The sequence below is a fragment of the Convolutriloba macropyga genome, chromosome 12, assembly GCF_964194025.1.
Source record: "Convolutriloba macropyga chromosome 12, txConMacr16.3, whole genome shotgun sequence".
Classification (NCBI taxonomy): Eukaryota; Metazoa; Xenacoelomorpha; order Acoela; family Convolutidae; genus Convolutriloba; species Convolutriloba macropyga.
Genome location: NC_134479.1, coordinates 18,931,730 through 18,951,692, shown reverse-complemented (window position 1 = coordinate 18,951,692; position 19,963 = coordinate 18,931,730). Strand labels below are relative to the sequence as shown.

General features: G+C 38.8%; 2 protein-coding genes across 3 annotated transcripts in view; both read right to left on the bottom strand.

The window, feature by feature from the left end:
* Positions 1-1,558: 1,558 nt before the first annotated feature.
* Positions 1,559-18,747, bottom strand: LOC142350973 (uncharacterized). The gene is made up of 4 exons (XM_075403001.1): positions 18,522-18,747; positions 5,651-5,831; positions 5,043-5,220; positions 1,559-1,799 (listed from the first exon to the last, which is right to left on the bottom strand). Exons 1-4 carry the CDS (start codon positions 18,616-18,618, stop codon positions 1,632-1,634), a joined length of 624 nt encoding a protein of 207 aa, XP_075259116.1. The 5' UTR covers positions 18,619-18,747; the 3' UTR covers positions 1,559-1,631.
* A 269-nt stretch (positions 18,748-19,016) lies between these two features.
* LOC142350972 (uncharacterized) overlaps positions 19,017-19,963 on the bottom strand; it is a 38,336-nt gene continuing 37,389 nt past the window's right edge. For both annotated transcript variants that reach the window (XM_075402999.1, XM_075403000.1), the window contains exons 11-12: positions 19,769-19,883; positions 19,017-19,514 (exon numbers count right to left, since the gene is read on the bottom strand). In XM_075402999.1, the coding sequence (XP_075259114.1) occupies positions 19,396-19,514; positions 19,769-19,883 (234 nt within the window). In that variant the 3' untranslated portion in view covers positions 19,017-19,395. The remainder of the gene's footprint in view (positions 19,515-19,768; positions 19,884-19,963) is intronic.

Sequence of the window (19,963 nt, the reverse complement as noted above, 5' to 3'; positions counted from 1 at the left end):
TAGTCGCCCTCGGTTTAGAAACCCTAGTCCGAACACGCATAAACCAAACATACCTTACCTACGAGACAAAACATTCAGACGATCTTTGTCGTTTGAGACTGACAAAAACTAAAATAATAAGCGCTTCTTACATAAATTAATAACAAAAACGAAAAAAAAACGCCAATGAAAAATGACTCTTTTAAAAAAACCGACGAACCCGGCAATGAACGATTCTTCATGTCTTGGGTTTTTCAGTTTTTCTAGATATGATTACAGACTTTCAATTTATCGCAAAAATTCTCTCATCTGATTTGGTCAAAAAGACCCATGAAGAGATATTTTCTTGACTAATGATTTGATTTTTGTTCGACGCAATTTTTACTTCTCCGTAATTTGGCTCGAGAAAAAGTCCAGCGCCTAATTTTGAGCACAATACCAGCTTAACTTTCTCGGTCGAGCAAGTGTCCACAGTGACAAAATTGGATCGAGCAGAAGTCCAGGTGATTAATAAAGTCTAGCAAAATTCTTTTCATAACTCTATTGGGTCCAGCACGTTTTCTCAAAGTTGATTAGTTTACCAATTTGTTTGATTTTGTTTAGAAACCACACGGAATTGAAAAAAAAAACAGTTGACCTTAATGACCTAAAACAGACGTACCAGCGGACCCAATTGTAGCACAAAACAATCTTATTTTGATTTCAAAACAACAAGAATCCTTAACTAATTGTTCAGGACAAAACATTTTTGAGTTTGTTCCTGCAAAGACTATTGACACGGCTAATATAAGTACGTAGAGAAACAGCACAGATCGAAAGGAGATCATTTGCTAGATGTTGCTTAAACATTTGATTAGGAAGTGGAGCGTTTACCTGGAATGGAGTATAAATGGTAACTAAAAATCGAAAAGTCAACCCAGGCGGGACATAAATTCTGCTTGTTAAGAAAAAACAGGAACTCGCAAAAACTACCTATGAGAGATATTGTAATGAAACAAACATAAACGACTGGAGGCGAGCGGTTGGGGGGGGAGGGGGGGTCAACCTCTAAGAACCGCCCTTCACACCACAACTATAAGCCTCCAAAACAAGTTCTGTGAATCGCACTTTGAGACTAGTGAGCTGTAAGTTTCTAAGAGAAATTGAGAAATTAATGCCCGCTGGGTGCTGCCTGTTTATCCCATTTTTGAGGGCGAAACGTCAAATGGGTGAGACGAAAAATCGGTCACGCAAAAAATTGCATATAAAAGACCAACATGACTAATATAATTGCTACAAATTTTGTTTAAGAGCATTTAAAAAAGACGAAATTTTCTGCTTCGACACAAAAAACATCAAAGTAATGTAAAAATTAAACCATTATGTCACTGCTAATTGAGTTTAAAATTATCCAAGAGCTAAAACACAAAACAAAATAATACACTCACGCTGCCTATCTAGTTCGTGCCAATACGAGAGCTACAAACCAAAAATTTTTGGTTTCAAAAAGGATTACTACTTCTTAAGTGTAATTACAAGATAGGGTAATTAGTTTAATTAGAAAAAAAAGTTAATGGAATTCGAAACCAAACTAGGGCAATTTAGTGCGGAAAACAGACGAGTCAGTTGTTCCATCCAAGGTGAGTTTTTCATCAATGTGAACCAAACACATGTCATTCTTGATTGTTGCTGTTTCTATTGAGCTCAGAGAACTTCTTTTTCAAACCGATAATCACAGCATCATTGTCACTTTTTGTTCTTCTTAGCTCATCAACATGGTCTTTTATTTCATTTAATGATTGGAGCTCCTGATCCAGAACGGCAATCTTTTTACTGGATTCCTTCCAAATATACTTTTCCCAGGTTGAGATCAGACCCAAATTTTCGTCTGATCAGACTTTCCAGACCGAAATTATCTCTGATCAGACTTTCCAGACGGAAATTCAACCTGATCAGACTTTCCAGACCCAAAATATTTCTGATCAGACTTTCCAGACACAAAAGGTCTCTGATCAGACTTTTAAGACCGAAGGTGTTCTGATCAGACCATCTTCAAACCATGGTCCAGACTCAAATTCAGACCATTGCCCAGACCTTAATCAGACTATGATCAGACTCAAGTGCGCCCGAAGAGATTATTATCAGACGCCGTTGCGCTCGAAGCATTTATGGTCGGACCCCGTTGCGCTTGTAGCCATTTATGATCAGACTGAAAAGCGCTCGAAACCAATTCTGATCAGACTCAAGTGCTCTCGAAATAGTCTGATCAGAGAAAAATTTTACTTATGAAAAAATCTCCTAGTTTGGCTATAATATATTCTTTTCATAAGAACTGATGTCTGCTGTATTTAATTCATCTAAGGAAAAATCAATTATAAAACTATTGCTAAAGGAAACGAAACCCAACTGTTGAGAACAAATTTTACTTAGTGTACAGTTTAGTGTATATTTCTGACTCAATGGACGAGTTTAGACAGCTTTCCATATGAAACATCGGGGTTTCCAGTCGATCAAAGTTTCTTCTGAAGGGGACCGGCCTCTGCTATCAGCTGGACTCCTTTTTTCTGATCAGAGCTATCGGACTTATGATGGGTCTCTGATCAGAACGCTGCTTTGTGGCTGCCTCTTGGCAGAGCCAACATCTCTCAGTAAAAAAAAAATTGAAAAAAATAATGCGCTCGAAATAGTCCCTGATCAGACCCAATTGCGTTCGAAAACATTTCTGATCAGACCCAAGTGCGCTCGAAGAGGTTATGATCAGACCCAATTTCGATCGAAATCGCCTCTGATCAGACAGAAGTGCGCTCGAAGAGGTTATGACCAGACCCAATTGCGCTCGAGGTCGGCTCTGATCAGACCCAAGTGCGCTTGAATCCGCCTATGATCAGACTTTTCAGACCAAATCGACCTCTGATCAGACCATCTCCAGACCATCATCCAGACTGTAGTGCGCTCGAACTTCCTTCCAGACCGTGTAATTTCGGTCTGGGAACACACGGGTGTGCGCTCGACTGGGTCTGATCATAAACCAATTTGGGTCTGGACCTCAACCTGGGTACCAACAGGGTGTTATATATGAAGAATATTAGGCAGTTAAGGCCCCCTAAAAGTTGGCCGAAGTTGAGCTGTTCTGCTGTGCATTTCATTTGCATAAATGTCCATTTTATTTGCAAAGTTTTATAAATGAAATCAACATAAGTGCTAAGATATCAAGTGTATAGTTGTAGTTTTCTTTTTTCTTTTCATTTTTTAATTAGCTAATTGAACGCTCAATTGATAAGATTACGTGGGGAGTCCGATAAAATTTTGTATGGGTTTTACAAAATTTTGTAATTGAAGTCCGCTATTCATATTTGTGGAACCTACTTGTCAGTTCTATTATCTTTACTTTTTCATCACTTCTCTCACAAATTAACCAAGAAAATAGAAACCGAAAGTAAACCAAATTCTTCGGGTCAATAAATTATTAGTAATTAAAATTGTAAGTTTCAAAAAAGACTCTGATTAACAAATGGAGTGAAATTACACGAAACGAAACTAATTTAAAGTATGTTATAGCTAGAAATTTGTTACTTCACAACATTTTTTAACTGAATTTGGACTCTAGCATACCACCTCACTTCTAATTGTTAGATATTTTTTGTTTTATCCCGAATCAGTCATCCCGTTTTAACTACTAGACTCTCTAAAACAATTTGCGTTCTGTTTCGTACCTTTGATTGAAAACTGTTTCATCTTCATTTTCAATTCCCTCATATCTTCCACCAAAAAATCTGTAGTGCCTTCTATTGAAATTGTCCAGAAATGAAATTTGAAAGGAGTAAATTTGATCCAAAAATTTATTCAGCAGCTCAAGATCCAATTCGTATGTAATGTTTAACTATATCAAAAGTGCATTATATAAAGTTAATGCTCTCTGAAATTTATCACATTTCAGTAGAAAAATTTTTGGCTCCTTTTTCTGAGCTCATGCTCTAAACAGAGATTTTTAAGAGTTCAAAGTTGTTTTCCGAATTTTTTTTTGAAGCACGAAAAACTTTAAAAGTAAATTTTCCTTATTTGTGTGGTACTGAAAATCGCTCTTGTTTTTTGTTGCAATTTTCATATAAAGATTTACGTCAAATGAAAAATTTGCATCTTGTCTCGGCGATTGTTGTTTCATGCACTTTCCTCTCTAAATTCCAACCAATTTTTCAATTCTATTCTCAGTCAGTGGGCGATTTAAATATTACGGTTACTGAAGTAGTCATCACAATACAAAGGCCCCCGTTTGCTGAACACTTATTTTGTCACAAAAGGGCCGATTTGGACTCTTCTAATTATGGCCTCGAACATCATTACAAAATTTTGTTTTGGGATTTTGACATTCAGTAACAAAAATTTCAGCGAGTTATTCAAAACGCAATTGGGTATGTAGTTCAGTGAAAGCATTTGTTGTAATTTGCTTTGTTTTTGTTTGTTCTATAGATTGGAAAACACTTCGAAAAACATATTTTCCCACAATTTTTTCTGAGAAATAAATAAGCGATATCTCCAGTTGTTTTTGTCTGCGGCTAACAACAAGATCATTAAAATCAATGAACGGGAATAATTTCCATATTTACTAATTGAAGAATCATCATTTAATCTAACAGCGATCGAAATATTTGAAAATTTTTTATTGTTTAACCTATTGCATTTTTGAAAGTAATTAAAAAAACACAAAGCAAGAGTCTTCTTTCATTATTTTCAGTGCTTCGATTTTTTAAGCTTTAAAAAATTGATCGGATTTTAATATCAATCAAGTGCCAACAGTTGTAATTAAGCAGATTAAATTTTTTATGAAAAACGGCTCTAGAATATATTTTAAATATGGTTTTATTGTTTTCAGTAAGTGGGTTTTTAAAGAAAAAACAAGGGTAAGGATTCATCAGCGGAAATCATCTCGCCGCAGATTAGTTCAGCTGACCAAAATTTTAGAACGGCATAAACAAAGTCACCAGATAGATGCCTTTAAGTTTTTTGCATCCACTCAAAGGAATATGATTGAGATTGATAAAACTTTTTGCAATCCTCTGAAAAAAACTATTGCTAAAAACGCAAACCTCTTCGCACAATTGGTAACTTTGGATCTCCCGCTCCAGTGTCTCTTTAGTTTTCTCGAAACTGCCAGCCAGTGCATTTTCTTGATTAAGGCTCTCTGATCTGGCCGTGAGTTTGGATTTCAAATTGGTCAAGTAGTTCTCGAGCTCGATGGTCTTCGCTTTCACAGCAGCAACTTCCCTGACAAAAAAGTCATAAAAGTCGCTTAGTGACATTTTGTTCTTTAAAAATGTAAAATCCTGGCAACCAAACTGTGAGCCCCGGAGGCCTGACCCATCATCAAATTGGCAATCGCCATTTTGACAATTTTTTTCATTGATATGCGCCGTTTTTACTTGAAATACTGCCCCACGTCATCTATGATCCCTTTTTTGTAACTTAAGATGAATGATTTTAAACTTTTTTGAAACAAATCATATGTTGTCGTTGCACAGAAACCGTTTTAATGATTTAATATGACATGAACCTATGTAACATAGGGGGGTTTTTGGAATTTGTATGACACTAAATTAGGGTTTTCTTTCTAAATAATCATATTGACGGCAGCACTTGAAAAACAGATATCACAAAATAAGGAGGAGAGCCAATCACCAACAAGACTTCAGCAAACCTTGTCAATTTGAGCTTGTCTTCACCCAATCTTTCGATCTTCTTTTTCTTATCACCATTGCTTGCTATAGTTTCTGCCAGATCCAGCTCATTCCACGCAAAACTCTTGGCTATTCGGTTATAACTCGAGGACAATTCTTTACATTGTTGCTCTAACTTAAAATTTTTCTGTCTTTGAGTCTCTAAACAAAACCATTGCAGAGTGCTGAGCAAGAGTTATGAAGTAAAATAATAACAGTTAGAAGTGGTAAATATTAAGATGTATAGTTCCTAATGGCGTCACCAGAGCAGAAAAATCTGAAACATCGCTGAATAAGATAAAAACGTACAAATAGAACCAAAAATTTTAAAAAATTTTGTACCCATAAATGTCTATCCCCAGTTCTGAGAGGACACCTTGGACCAGCTTGATACTTTGGTGTTTGAAACTTGATTATCCACTTAAATTTTGCAAAGTGCACATTTTGGTATTATGCTTATTTATAGATATAGTTGGGGATAAAAGTTTTCGTTGATTATGTATTTTTTGTCATTGATATTGATCAAATGCTGTGTAATGGAGATATTGGAAAAATGTCGGTAACGGTTTTGTACTAGTTAATTGCAGTATTCATTGCAGTGACTTGACATGATAAGACCACTTTTATCTATTTCAAATATTTATGCGATTTCAAATTGCACATGCTTCGGTGGGATAAACTGGTTACACTCACGAAAAAAGAATGGGCAGAAAAATTATAATTTACAACTCAAAGGACTCTTCATAACCAATCGTTTTAAAAAATATTAACGGGTAGATCAGTTCTGTGTAGGTGTTTGGCGCTCGGAGATCAAGACGACAAGGACGTAACGAAAACAATTTATAACCGTTTGGACCATTCATTTCCCACCCCCAATCATCGTAGCGCAGCAAACCGTTTTTTTAGAACGACAGATCAGATGGAAAACAATAATTACAACCACAAGGCAAAGAGCAAGAAGTAAAACCAAAGGGCAAAGGGCAAAAAGGGAAAATAATACTTTCCGGGTTATCGCATTACCCCGGAAAATATTATTTTTAACTTGACACAGCTATCAAACTTTATACTATGCAGGTGCTTGGAAAAATTGTGGAAAATATCAGTATTCAAAATATTGGTTGAGGTTCAGATCACTGCTCTTCAATATATCTGAAGTCAATTTGGGCGTATTCTAAGTTCAACCAATCTCTAAGGGCTCGAAAAAACATTTCAAACAAAATTTCAGCTGAAATTGACGAGATCTTTGTTAGTTCTGAGACGAATCTTTTCATCCATCAATTTAAAGACAGCACGACAAACATTATTGGAGATGGGAGCGTTTTGTCTTACCTAATGAAAATACTGAGAACAAATGTGCCGACTTGTCGCCTTGTTCCTGAAAAGTTCCAAGCAAAGATTGTCTCAATTCTTTCAATAAAAAAGAATTGACTGCGTTCAGAGTACAGATGAAAACTTCAACGGGAGAAAAGAAATTAGTATTGAATTGCGTTTTTAAATCAAGCAAACTTGACGCAAAAAAAAGAAATCTAGACCAAATAAAATCTTAACCTCTAGAGCGCTGAAACCCTGATGAGTTTGGCAGTGTGCGTAGTAAGGATGCAAACTTCTTGAATTAATTGCGAAGACAACAGGGAAGTTGTTGATACGAATTGGCAAAACAGTATTCACTGTCAATGACACGACGGGCATAGAAATTTTAAGAATCTGATGGACTTGCTCCGATAATAAGCGCCAAAACGTCTACATCTTAAAGAAAACTTAACTCTGCTTCAATTACATCCCCAAATTATCTTGCAACAAAGGTTTGTCAATTTCGAGAAAAAAAAACGTTTATGAACAACTCATGAGTTTGATCAAACAGTTTCACAGCATTTAGTGAAGTACTCTGGTAGCCCATAACAAAAAATTTCGAGAAAACTTCAGAATCTGATGCAACTGAACTTTTTGGGACGTTCCAATTCTAAACTAAGATAAGCGGAGGAGTAGAGACAATATTTCAATCTGCTAAGATTACCTACTAAATGCTACTCTGCTAAGAGCACCAAACTGAGCACTTCAGACTAATTTCGAGAGTGAATTCATTTCAGTCAAGCGGTAATACTTCTTGTCAGCGGTCAATGAATTCGTTCCAGGCATAGCAGCTTTCACCAATTTTTGTCAATGCCGTCGCATCCCTTTTCTAAAACAACAGTATATTGCGGAGTGAATCTCCATTTCAACTAGGCATTCATTGGGTCGGTTGCTGTTCTCTTGACTTTTTTGCTAATGATTCTAAAAATTAAAGAGTTACTCCTCAACATTACACAACACACCTCGTATCTACATGGCGTGACAGTTTTGTAGCCGGGTTTCCAATTTCTACTAAATTTACAAAAAAAAGACCTGAAAGAAGCTGCTTTTTAAGCAAAAACAAAAATGAAACTTTGGCAAAAACAGACATGCCATCTGCTGATAGAGAAAGGAGACTCAAATTGGGCAATGGTTTTTGGGTTGCTGTGAGCTGCAATATGAAGTGACAAACATGTTGCCTCATATTTCAGGAAAAGCATTAAAAAAGCTTAAAAAAACCGCAAAAATGAGCTAACTAGAAGATCCACAAGGTTCATTACGAAATCTTTGCTATTATTTGGGTGCATTAAACATGTGCATTTTTTCCATACCAGTACATTAAACAATTGAATTGATTGAGGTAAAAAAAAATGTTGGACAACAGCTCTAGAGAGAATTTAGATAACTCATAGAACTGTTTTTCCGACAATGCAAGGTAGCAGGCCTGCGTCGCAATTAATTTTTCAGGTTTAAGGATCAGACAGGTGGGATCCCTAGGTGGGATCCCTAGAACCAGCAAGTGATTTGGTTACAACTTTGAAATTAAGAGTGACATTTTCAGACAGCAGAAGCTATCAATCGAGAGGATTTTTTTCAATTGCTTTTGACAGCCTTTCACAGTCACTCCCAGTTGCAATTCGTGGGTCTGCGAAGCACTGCCAGGAAAGTCTCCCCTGATTTTGAGAAACTTGAAGCTCACCAACGGTAAATGAAATTCTTCAAAGGTCTTATTTAAAGTACTAGTTTTCTTCGTGGCGTTCTTGCCTGATAAAGTGAAGAGAACTTCAGTAGTTGAGCCAGTCCAGGGAAACCTCTCAGGATATGTTAATTCTCCTTCAAGCGCGAGTTATTCTCCTTACCTGCACCAATTCGGGGAGAATAAAAACTATTATTTCTATTGAGAATAAAAACGGGGAGATTATTTCTATTATTCGGGGAGAATAAAAACTACTTCAAATATCGGTTGCTTCAAATATGGCTACTTCAAATATCGGTTGCTTCAATTTTTAAGTTGTGATTAGGACAATTATTCTGACATTTCGAGCACATGCTGCAAACCGAATGTCTATTTTCGTTTGCTATGGGAGTTGAAAGAGGATTTAATCTTTTTCCTTTGAAAAGAATATTGTAATCCAACAGATGCCGTACAACCTTTTTGGAGATTTAGGGGCAAATTGATTCTGATTTTACGCAGATTTGGTATTCGTCACGTCATTCAATAAAAGGGGGCGTGATAGTGTGAAGTAAGGAGAGACTGTTGGAAGCGAAAAGCAATATCCCAAAATGAAAAAAATCTAGAGTTGCAAATTGTTTCACGTTCTTGGTAACTGGAGGAAGTTTGTCCAACTTTAAGCCACGAAGTGATTCAATTGTGGCTTGCTAGAGCATCTTTTTAAAATTCAAACCTTTCTCGCGTTGCGAATTTTCCTCCCCGTTTGCCACTAACAAATTTTCTGACGTCATTTCTACGTATGCGAAATTTAGGTGACGCAAAAATCAAGTCAAGCATGACAAAAGGTACTCGAGAAGTGGAACCAAAAGAATGTTCTAGCGCAAAACGGGGTCGAGCAAAACTTTTGCTCAAGAAAACAGCCGGTATAATGCCGGAAAAAGACTCCGAGAGGCATGGGTAGTGTTCTGCAGGGGTAGCCAGTAGGTAGCCAGAGGCGGGGTTAGCTAAGTGGGTGGTAGTTGGCGGTGGGGGTGACAGGTAGGTGGGACAGATAATTTGTAAAGGAACCAAGTTCTTTTATAATTTATCTCCCCGCACACTCATTTTCCTCCCCCCACATACATTTTCGTCCTCCAAAACCCTTTCATTTCCTGATTTCCAACCTATTTCCATTGAAGCTCTTTATAATTGTTGATTTAATTGAAGAAGTCAGAAGTGGTTGACATTAACGTTCAATATAATTTAAAGGAACGGATTTCCCGTTTTTAACCATAAATTGTGTGCCAATGGCGCGAATAATGATATATAAATAGAGCTTGATTTGCAACCATGGTTGCGACTTTCAGAAATACAAATATTATTGAAAAGTTGTCTTTGTATGCAAGACTTAGGCCGAAGAGCATAAATATTTCTGGCGTATCCTAGGGTCAAAAATGAACCTTTGAAACTTGCCCGACTCTGACTGGGGAATTTTTGATTTTGTAAAGGGGGAAACTTAGACATTTGACACTTCTTAAGCTCTGGTTTTGATAACTTCACTATTTTTAATTAAAAATATCACAATCACAAAAGAGCCAACTGATTTTCAATCTGTCCCTAGAAGTGAGACTGAGATGAGAGTTCTCCTGGGAAGGATGCTTGCGTGGGATGCCTAGTCACGACAGATGGGCTAGCCTTACTTGCAGAACTGAAAGTCTCATTTCGAAGGCTGGGTTTTAACAGGCGTCTAGGTATCGTTGGATCAATATTGTATCTTCCATTTACGCATTAATTTTGAAAAGAGTAAGTCCTCCTCTAGGTGAAATTTAGAGCACCACTAACACACACACACACACACGCACATTAACTCAGGATTAGTTGCAAGGCCTGGTATGGCGTTGCTAGAGTAAGTTTTTCGGAACGTGAAACTATCACGCACCAGTGTCAGTTGACACACACATTAGTCGAAATTTGGGCACCACAGGTTAGGGTTAATTCCCTTGCGCTCGAAAAAAAAAATAGGCAACCCGACAAAAAATCACATTTGTCTACGTTTGTAAGAATTCCACTGATTAGTGAAAAGGCTTAACTCTATAAAACTTCTGTCTAATGAAGCATCACAGCTGTACCAAACGTCACTGATTAGTGATAGCGACATGTACAAAGATAGCGCAAAGACATAGAGCAAAAAGCATTAGCACAATAGGCAACAGTCTCATTTAAATAATACGTTTTAAATAACAAAAAAGTAATAGGGCTGTTACAAGGAAACATAGTGCAGTAACAGTGCAGTATAAAAAATGTAAAATAACAACAATCAACATGCCAAACAAGTCCAATGCATGATCAACAGCAAAAAACAGCCACAAGCTACAAATTCAGCTCAAAAGTGATAGCGTGGAACGCAGGAAAAATCTCTTCGAAGAACAAAGAAATGGTAACGAAGGTCTAAACATACTACGTGAAACTTTGCAGAAGACGCTGATAATTCTCAACCCATTCTGAACATTGAAGAGAGGAGGAGAAGAAGGAACAGGAAGTTTCTCACAGGGATACTGAGAACAGATGAAGGCTGGCATAATTCAAGTCGATCGAGAGAAGAGAATCATGTTCGGGAACAGATCCGACATGAGAGTGAAGATAGCAGAGCAGGGCAATCTCAACGACCAGGTTCTTCACAACAATAGCCAAGCTGGTCCGACCATGAGCCATAGGTGCACACCACAAAACAATCAACAACCACTGAAAAATTGTACCGGACTTGATTGACACTATAAGAACGGCTATAACAACAACCTATACAATGGCTTCCCGAGTTTCCACGAGTTCTCCACCAGATTTGATGCTACACCAAGCACTGATGTTAAAAGACACAATGAGTTTGCTTAAGAAATCAACTGATAATTTCACAGTTGATCCTTTGAAATGGCACCAGTGGTTCAGTGTCTTCTCATTTACAACAACAGGGGCCTTTCCGACGCCCAACAAATGACTTACCTCCAAAACTCTGTAACTCATAAAGCAAAAGATTCCATAAGTGGATACCCCCAGAACGGAGACTACTACCACGAAGCCATCGCTGAACTAACCAGAAAGTTTGGCAAACAGCATATTGTCGCTGCATAACTGGATCAATTGGAGAAGTGGCCCCAACCCAGATTGGACAAACCAAACGCATTTAAGAGCTTCTCATTATTCTTGCGGAGACTGGTACAAACATTCAGACTTCACAATTTCGAAGCTGATCTCAAATTTTCAGCAGTCTGTAGAATGGCCAGAGACAAACTGAACTCTAACATGGTAATCAGATGGAATCAACGCACAAGAATACAAACCTTGCTGCAACCTAATTTTACCCACTTTGCTGAATGGATTGACTCATATGCAGAGGCGTGCGAGGACATCTCTCCACAAAAAAACCCGAGAACTAGAGCAAGCAATTCTAGAAGGTGGCCACCATATGTGTCATGTCAACTGTGCTCACAAAACCAAAATTCGGTCGATGTCCGAATACTTGAAAAAAGACATGGTAATACGGTAATACCGACAGGTTTGTGTGAGGAGGTTCAATCTCTGTCCTAACTTTCTAAGAGCTCACGGAAAGGGTCTATGCTAGTCAAAAACAAAAACTGTGCCTCATGGACAGCTGCAATTATTTCTATCACTCAGCACTCCATAGGACAGATTCAAGGCAACAGCAACAAAATGCACAACCAAATGGGAACTGGAATCATATCTCACAAAACAAAACTTTCAGAAACCAAACAAACCAAAACCAGTCAAACTATTGACGTAACTTTAATAATGGAAACCAAAGGCAGCAGGCCAGTTCCATCTACAACCAACAGAATAGAAACATGAACAGACAAGGTGGATCTAACAGCAGCATTTCACAGAGGGGCAATTGAAATAAAAATAGTTTTCATCCCTCAGCCGATGAACAAGCAGAACAACAACAGACAGCATGATAACATTCAGCGCACTGTAGCCCAATAGCAGGCAAGGAGTCCGCAACAAAACCACATGCAGCAACAACCAGGAAACTTCTTGAATCAGACCGCAGATACAGTGGCAGGCGATAACAATAACACTTTTTAACAGAGATCTCTGCAATGAAACCTACGCACTGCTGGACAGTGGCAGTGACAACACACAAACAACACAGAAAGTTGACAATGCATTTGAAGTTCAACAACCCAAAGATATAACCCTACCACTAGCTTCACTTCATGGTGAATACTCAGTTAAAACAGCAGATTTCACGATCGGCATAGGAGCTTTGTACCACAGTTGTCCTGTGATCAGAATCCCTGTGCGCAACAGCAATGAGGAGTTTCGGATGCCAAGAGTTCAAATTGAATTGTTGCATGAGATCAGCAGAGACCATTCTCACCTCCAGAACATAAGTTTTTCAAAAATCAGGGGCAACCGGATAGAAATACTGATTGGAGCAGATGCATTCACAGCAATAGTTCCCAGACAGTTCACAACGTGACCCACTGGCACCGCATACGGCGTCAACACTCTGCTTAGTTGGACTCTGACAGGACCCAATCCTGTGAGGTACACACAGAAGAGGTTTGGACAATCAAACAACACAAGCATAGCGCTTTTCAATCATATCAAGAGACGACAAGACGATCCAGATGAAGACCTTCTCCAGCTTTTCTGGACAATTGAAGGAGTGTACTTCAACCAATGTTCTTCCAAAGGACAGTCTTCAGATGACAAAGAAGCTCTGTCCATCCTCATTGATAACATAAAACACATTGGTGACAGATACCAGATTGGAGTTCTATGGAAAAAAGATTTGCTACTACTTCATGGCCAGAGTTCAGTGGCACCCTCTGCAACAGAGGTTGAACCGGGACACAAATTTGAGAGACCGCAGCTAGGAAACAATCAAAAAAGATTTGGAAAAAAACTTACATCTCAACTGCAGACCCCAGTTGCAGAACCTCTGTCTGGTACCTTCCCCATCACTCAGTGATCAACAAACAGAAACCAGACAAAATCCGCAGAGTCATTAGCCGTGCTTGAAAATATAAGAGAATCTCACGCAATGATACAATGCTGACAAGACCGGATCTACTTGGAAACCTGCATGGCCTTCAGACAGTACTCAGTAGCAATCACTGAGGACATTGAGGCAATGTTCATGGAGATTGGAATCCAACCACAAGACCAGCACTATCTACGCTTCCTGTGGACAGAGGATGACAATGAGAAGATCTTCAAATACAATCGACCCATTTTTGGAGCCACATGCAACTTCTTGTGCGATCTTTCTTTTGAAGGAGTGTGCAAATGACCACAAACAAGAACATCCAGAGGCGTACACATCTATCATGCATTTTTTATAAATGATTGCAAGCAGACCTACCCTTCTGAAGAGGAGGCTCGCAGAAGTGCAGATATCAAAATTGTTCTGCAGACAGGATGATTCAATCTGACAAAACTGAGCATTAAACCAACCACATTAGAAAACCTACCGTAAGACAAAGCAGAAAAGAAAACCCGAAGAATCCTTGGTCAGACGTGGGACCCAAAGACTGACACGTTGATGTTCGCAAAACCGAAGCTTCTCTACACAGGACAACAGCTGACTCGAAGGAAGGTGCTATCAATGGCAGCTCAGTTCGATCCAGTTCACCCTTTGCAAACAGAATTGGATGCATTCTTCAACAAATAATGAAAGCGGGGAAACTGGGATCAACCAGTGTCAGAATGCTACCAACAGGAACAAGAGAAGTGGATAGAGGAGTCCGACAACATGACTTCAATCCAAATTTCTAGATGCTTGATTTCAACACCAATGGAACCCAATGGTACCCATCAACACCAATGGAACCCATCAACTTCACACGTTCACTGATACCTCAATGAGTGCAATTGCTGCCAGAGTCTATGTTAGGACAACAAAACCGATGGATCTTCCACATCCCGATACATGATCAGCAAAACAAAAGCAGCACCATCAATCAGCTGAGCATTCGCAAACTGGAATTCGAAGCGGCAACACTTGGAGCAGAGCTAGCTTCTTCCTGTGAAAGCAAAATGACAACGACCATAGCTTCAAAAAACTTTTGGACAGACAGTACCACTAAACTTGGATGGATCCAATCAAAGCAGAGACAGAAGATGTACATTGCCAATAGCTTAAGCAAAATTCACGAGAATTCCAACCCGGGCGTTTGGAAAAATTCCCGAAAATATGAATTCCGCTGACCACGTCACACAAGGCCTTACCCCATCACACATACCAAAGCTATGGCTTCAACCACCGGACCTTCTGAGCACACGTCAAGACTCCTGGTATTTTACCGATGACAGTGATCCCCACATATGCGCTACACAAGCGACACAAGTTCAGACGCCGGTCATTGAAGTTGAAGAATTTTCAACATGGAGTCGACTACTGAACTCTACTAGAATGGTGTTCCAGTCAATAAGACGCTTCAAGGCAAAAATCCGAACTTGAAGACAAAATGAATCAACTGAGACCAAAAACATTGACAATTTTGTATCAGAAAGAAAAGGGCAACGAATAACCTCATCGCCTTGTCCCAAAAGCTTTTCTCAAGAACAATTTCACTGTTGAATGGAAGCAATCTCAAGAAAAAGACAAGCGGATGACCTTCACTCCATTTCTAGATCATATCGGACTCTTGAGGGTAGAAGGAAGACTCAACAAGGCACCTCTAACCTACAGTGCGAAACATCCTCTCGTTCTCCATAGCAGGAGCAGAATTGCAAGAATATTGAACGAAAAGGCGCTTCATGACTTCGCCGCCCTGAGGTTGTGGAACATGGGAAGGCTCACTTGCAACAGAACTTCTTGATCATTGGGTTGAGAAAAGTGCCGAAACGTCTGGGGAAATACTTTTTCATTTGCAGACGACGGAGGGCAGACAACGTGAGACCGAAGATGGCTGATCTGCCTGACTTCAGATTTTCAGATATAAAAAAGCAGTACACTTTCTTCAACACAGGATTGGACAAGTTTGGACATTTCTACATTGAGGACGAGAGAGAGGGCACACCGATGTACTACGTCTGCTTGTTCATTTGCCTGGTCACTAGAGCTATCCACCTAGAAGTATGCCATGTCCTCTCAACCAATTGTCTTATGACCATCCGCAGATTTGTATCACGACGTGAAGACCTTGGCCTCGTTGTGAGTGACAAAGGCAAAAACTTAAATGGAGCCAACCAAGCAATGAAATTAAAGTTCCAGGGAAACTACAAGCCAGACAACGACTACATCAGACTGCAATTAGCTCAACAGAACATTCAGTGACCTTTCAACCACCATTGGCACCACACTTCGGAGGAGTATCGAAAAGGCTGATACAGACCGCGCAGAGAACTCTACTATTAGTGCTCGGCAGTCAGAAACTTACACTCTGAGTTTTCCAGACAGTTGTGGCAGAGGCCGAGGCAATTTTGAACTCCAGGCCATTAACTCATGTGGGCTGCAGCATCTCAGATGAGGGACCACTCACGCCTAATTACTTCCTACATCGCAGATCTCACATATGTTCGAAATCTCTGGTGGACAACATCCAGCGGTTCTCCACTAAGGATTTCAAGTTGACGCAGACACTACTTCATCACTAATGGAGCAGGCTGCTGAATGAATATTCCTGAGCTCAACAAGAGAAAGAAGTGGAAAAATCAAATGATGAGCTGGATGGAGACATTGCGTGGGTGCTCAAAGACTTCAGGCCCAGAGGCATCTGGCTTCTGGGGAGGATTGTGAAAGCACACAGAGGTTCAGACGGAATAGCCAGGAGCTTCGACATCCAGACGGCTAGAGGAATAGTCCAAAGTCCAGCAGTGACTCTGAGCCGTGTATTCCACGATTGCCAAGTGCTCCGAAGGTTCACTGAAACAAATTTATTGAAACACGCACTCTCTCACACAAAAACCCAATGTCAGAATGAAAATTTTTTTTTTATTTTATTCTGTTTAAATTTTCATTTCAAGTGTTTGCTTTTGTTGCCAGGAGTGTAAAGGAACCAATTCCTTTAGAATTTACCTCCCCCACAACCTCATTTCCCCCACATGCATTTTCGTCTTCCAAAACGCTTTCATTTCCTGATTTCCATTCCACCAACCTGTTCCCATTGAGTCTCTTTATATTTGTTGATTTAATTGAAGAGGTCAGAAGTGGTTAACATTCAATTTCGATATAAAATTTTAGCAAGGAACTTTCCGTCTTTAAGCATAACTTGTGTGTGCCAATGGCGCGAATAATTATGTAAAAATAGAGCTCTATCTGCAACCATGTTTGCAACTTTCAGAAATACAAATATTGAAAATTTGTCTTGGTATACAAACACCTAGGCCGAAGAGCATAATCATAACTGTAGGTTATCTGTAGTCAGAATAGCAGAACTGTTATAGGAACATCTGTTAAGAGCAAAAATCAAAATATCCCTCTGTCCTTGAATATTATCCGCATTTATTAAACATACCCGGCAAATTGCCCGAAAATAGCCGATGTTGATGCCTGTAACCAAGATTGGGATTGAAAGAAGGGGAAAAGCATTGGAAAAAAAAGGATTTTTGTACATATACAATTTTCAAAAGCGATTTATTTTGATGTCAATTTGGAGCTGAACCTTCTGTTTATTAGTGAGACGACATAGTGTCTAGTATCACTACCAATAACCATTACAGATGGTAACAACGAACAAAGTTTGAGTAACGGGTGTTTAAAATTGTGCTTTATGGGTTTATCGCGTTTCTGTTTCTGGTTTCGTTTTCTGCTACCGACTCTGTTCATTTTGAATGGATTTGCTAAGCAACTGTTGTCTAAAAGCACTTGATGAGCAGAATGAGAGAATGAGAGCAGAATGAGAGAAGAGTGAAAATAGCCAAGAAAATAGCTGAGAGCAGAATGAGAGAAGAGTGAAAATAGCCAAGAAAAGTCAAAAAAAAATTCACGCAAAATGTTGAACAAGCTGTCAACTAAGGTGAAGCGAAAAATTTTGTATTCGACGAATTAAAAAACATAGCAGGACAAGTCCTGGCATATAATTCAACGAAATTCAATTGACTAAACGAAATTTAAGACCCAGAACGGACATTGAGTGAATTGGGAAAACCATTTCTAAAAAAGAAAATAAAAATTTTTAAAAAAGCGAAAATCAATGTCAAAATGCCGCATGTGAAAAAAAAACAACTAGCGAGAAATTGAAATTTGGTTCAAACAAAACTAAGAACAGAATATACTATGAATGGATTGGGAAAACCATTTACAGAAAACTCCGATACAAAAAATTGAAAAGAAAACAGTAAAAATCAAAGTGAACTTTCCGCAAGTGAACAAAAAACAAGCGAGAAAGCGAATTTTGTTCAAACAACGTTTTCTCACTCTACTTTAAATTTAGAGCAAAAAAAACTTGACACCGCAAAACCAGTCGCTTTTTCGCTCCACTTCCTGTTTCGGCGTGACCCAAATCACTACTCCAATTTGACTTCAAAAATCATGAAAATGTAAGAAGATATTAAAAAAGACAGCGCCCCATTACAATTCAAATTCTTTGAATTGTAAAAAAATAGAAGCGCTATAATAGCCGGCTGAGCAGCTATAATAGGCGGCTATTAATTATATAAAAATTAGACACTAAGCGACTGTCTAATTTCAGTGTTCGAAAACAAGTCAACGTTCTAGAACAGAATCCAATATTCGAAAAGAAAGAAGTCAATTTTCAAGTCATTAACTTGCTTCAGCTAAAACCCTAGAATACAAATACTTTACCTCCAGTCACACAAAAAGGCACACGTCTACACTAATTGCTCAATTTTGTTCGCGAGTAATCGATAACCATCTTCTGTAGATTTAACAATCCGAATTGTCTCACCGACAACTTGGTTCACTTGATTTGCCTTTTGCTCTGCCTCCTCGCAGTTGTTGATCAATTTGCGCACCATGCTTTCTGTTCGTCCCACGTCCTCCATTCTAGACTTCTTTATCTTGATTGCAAAACTCGGGTTAACTTGTACACCCGATTCATTCAAATATACTTATTGTGGAAGATACAAATTCAATTATTTATGACACGAGGGTATAACCGATCGTTGAAATATTGTTCCCTGAAAATATCGGACATTACTCTTCCGTACGCAAAGAACAGTTCTTCAAGAGGAGAGTATTGAGTATTAAAGGTGACTTTCTTTATCTACTTCTTCAGCCATTGGTTCCATTTTTTCGTTTTGTAAAAAAATCTCAACTGTTATCTAAGGTTTAATTATTTCCAGCTCCTTGGCAGAAATTTATCTCAATTTCAGTTTTGAGGCGTTTACACATTAAAGTACAAGGCAGGCCTGGCTCAGAATTAAAATTAAGTGAAAACAACTTTGAAAAAACGAAAAGGATGTTTTGAAATTACAAACATGCGTGAACACAACAATGTATATAAGTATATAAATCATCATCTACCCGTGAACCAGAAACGATTACAACAAATCAATCAGACCAAATGGCATAATAAGTATAAAAACACAAGTTTCCAACTTCATTCGTAATATATATTGCAATGATTTCTTAAACGTAAACTGCAGCCCCACATTTTAACATCAAAAATCTCTTTCAGTTTGCGATTTCATACAACTACTTCTTTCGTTGCAAATTTTGGAATTTTCACGCAACGCTTTCTTTATAAATGTAACTCTCATTAGCTCTCTCAGATCACATTCTCGTTTGAATTTCCATTCTGTGCACCTGTGGTCCACCATTTAACGACCTGCTTGACCTTGGGGAGCACCACCTGCGGCCCCTGATTGCTGTGAGTTCATGGCTGCTATGTACTGTGCGTACATCTGAGCATACATGTCATTTTGTCCAGCAGGTTGACCTAATCAGAAATCAGATCATTAAACTTGATCCAAGAGCCTTGAGCTGCTAACATCTAGAGGAAATCAAATCTCAGCTCAGTCAAAGATAAAAAATCGGATCTCTCGCAAAACCCATTTCCAGACTATTTGAGGTTTTGGAAACTCATATTATTCTGAGTAAGAAACCGTTTCATAAACACGAGTTCTGTCTGATCAAGCAATGTTGTTTGATCATCAAAGCCAATGAAGGGTCTTCTATATGATTATTGTTTACCTGCAAAGTTGAAAGCATTGGGCGCAGCAGCCACAGCTCCAGCCGGGTTCGCATTGGGCTGACTGGTGGCCGATGCTCCTCCTGCCACGTTCGGGGGAGGAACTCCAACTGGGGCCTGAAATGGCAAAGTAAATGACATCCAGACCTTCAAATTAAGTCTACAAGAAAACTGCCGTTATGAAGTATTTTTCAAAA

Coding starts and splice junctions, on each gene's coding strand:
- LOC142350973 (XM_075403001.1), bottom strand. CDS start 18,618: ATGGAGGACGTGGGACGAACAGAAAGCATGGTGCGCAAATTGATCAAC. Junction 5,221..5,650: donor GACAAGCTCAAATTGACAAG/GTTTGCTGAAGT, acceptor CTTTTTTGTCAG/GGAAGTTGCTGCTGTGAAAG. Junction 1,800..5,042: donor GTTACCAATTGTGCGAAGAG/GTTTGCGTTTTT, acceptor TATATTTGGAAG/GAATCCAGTAAAAAGATTGC.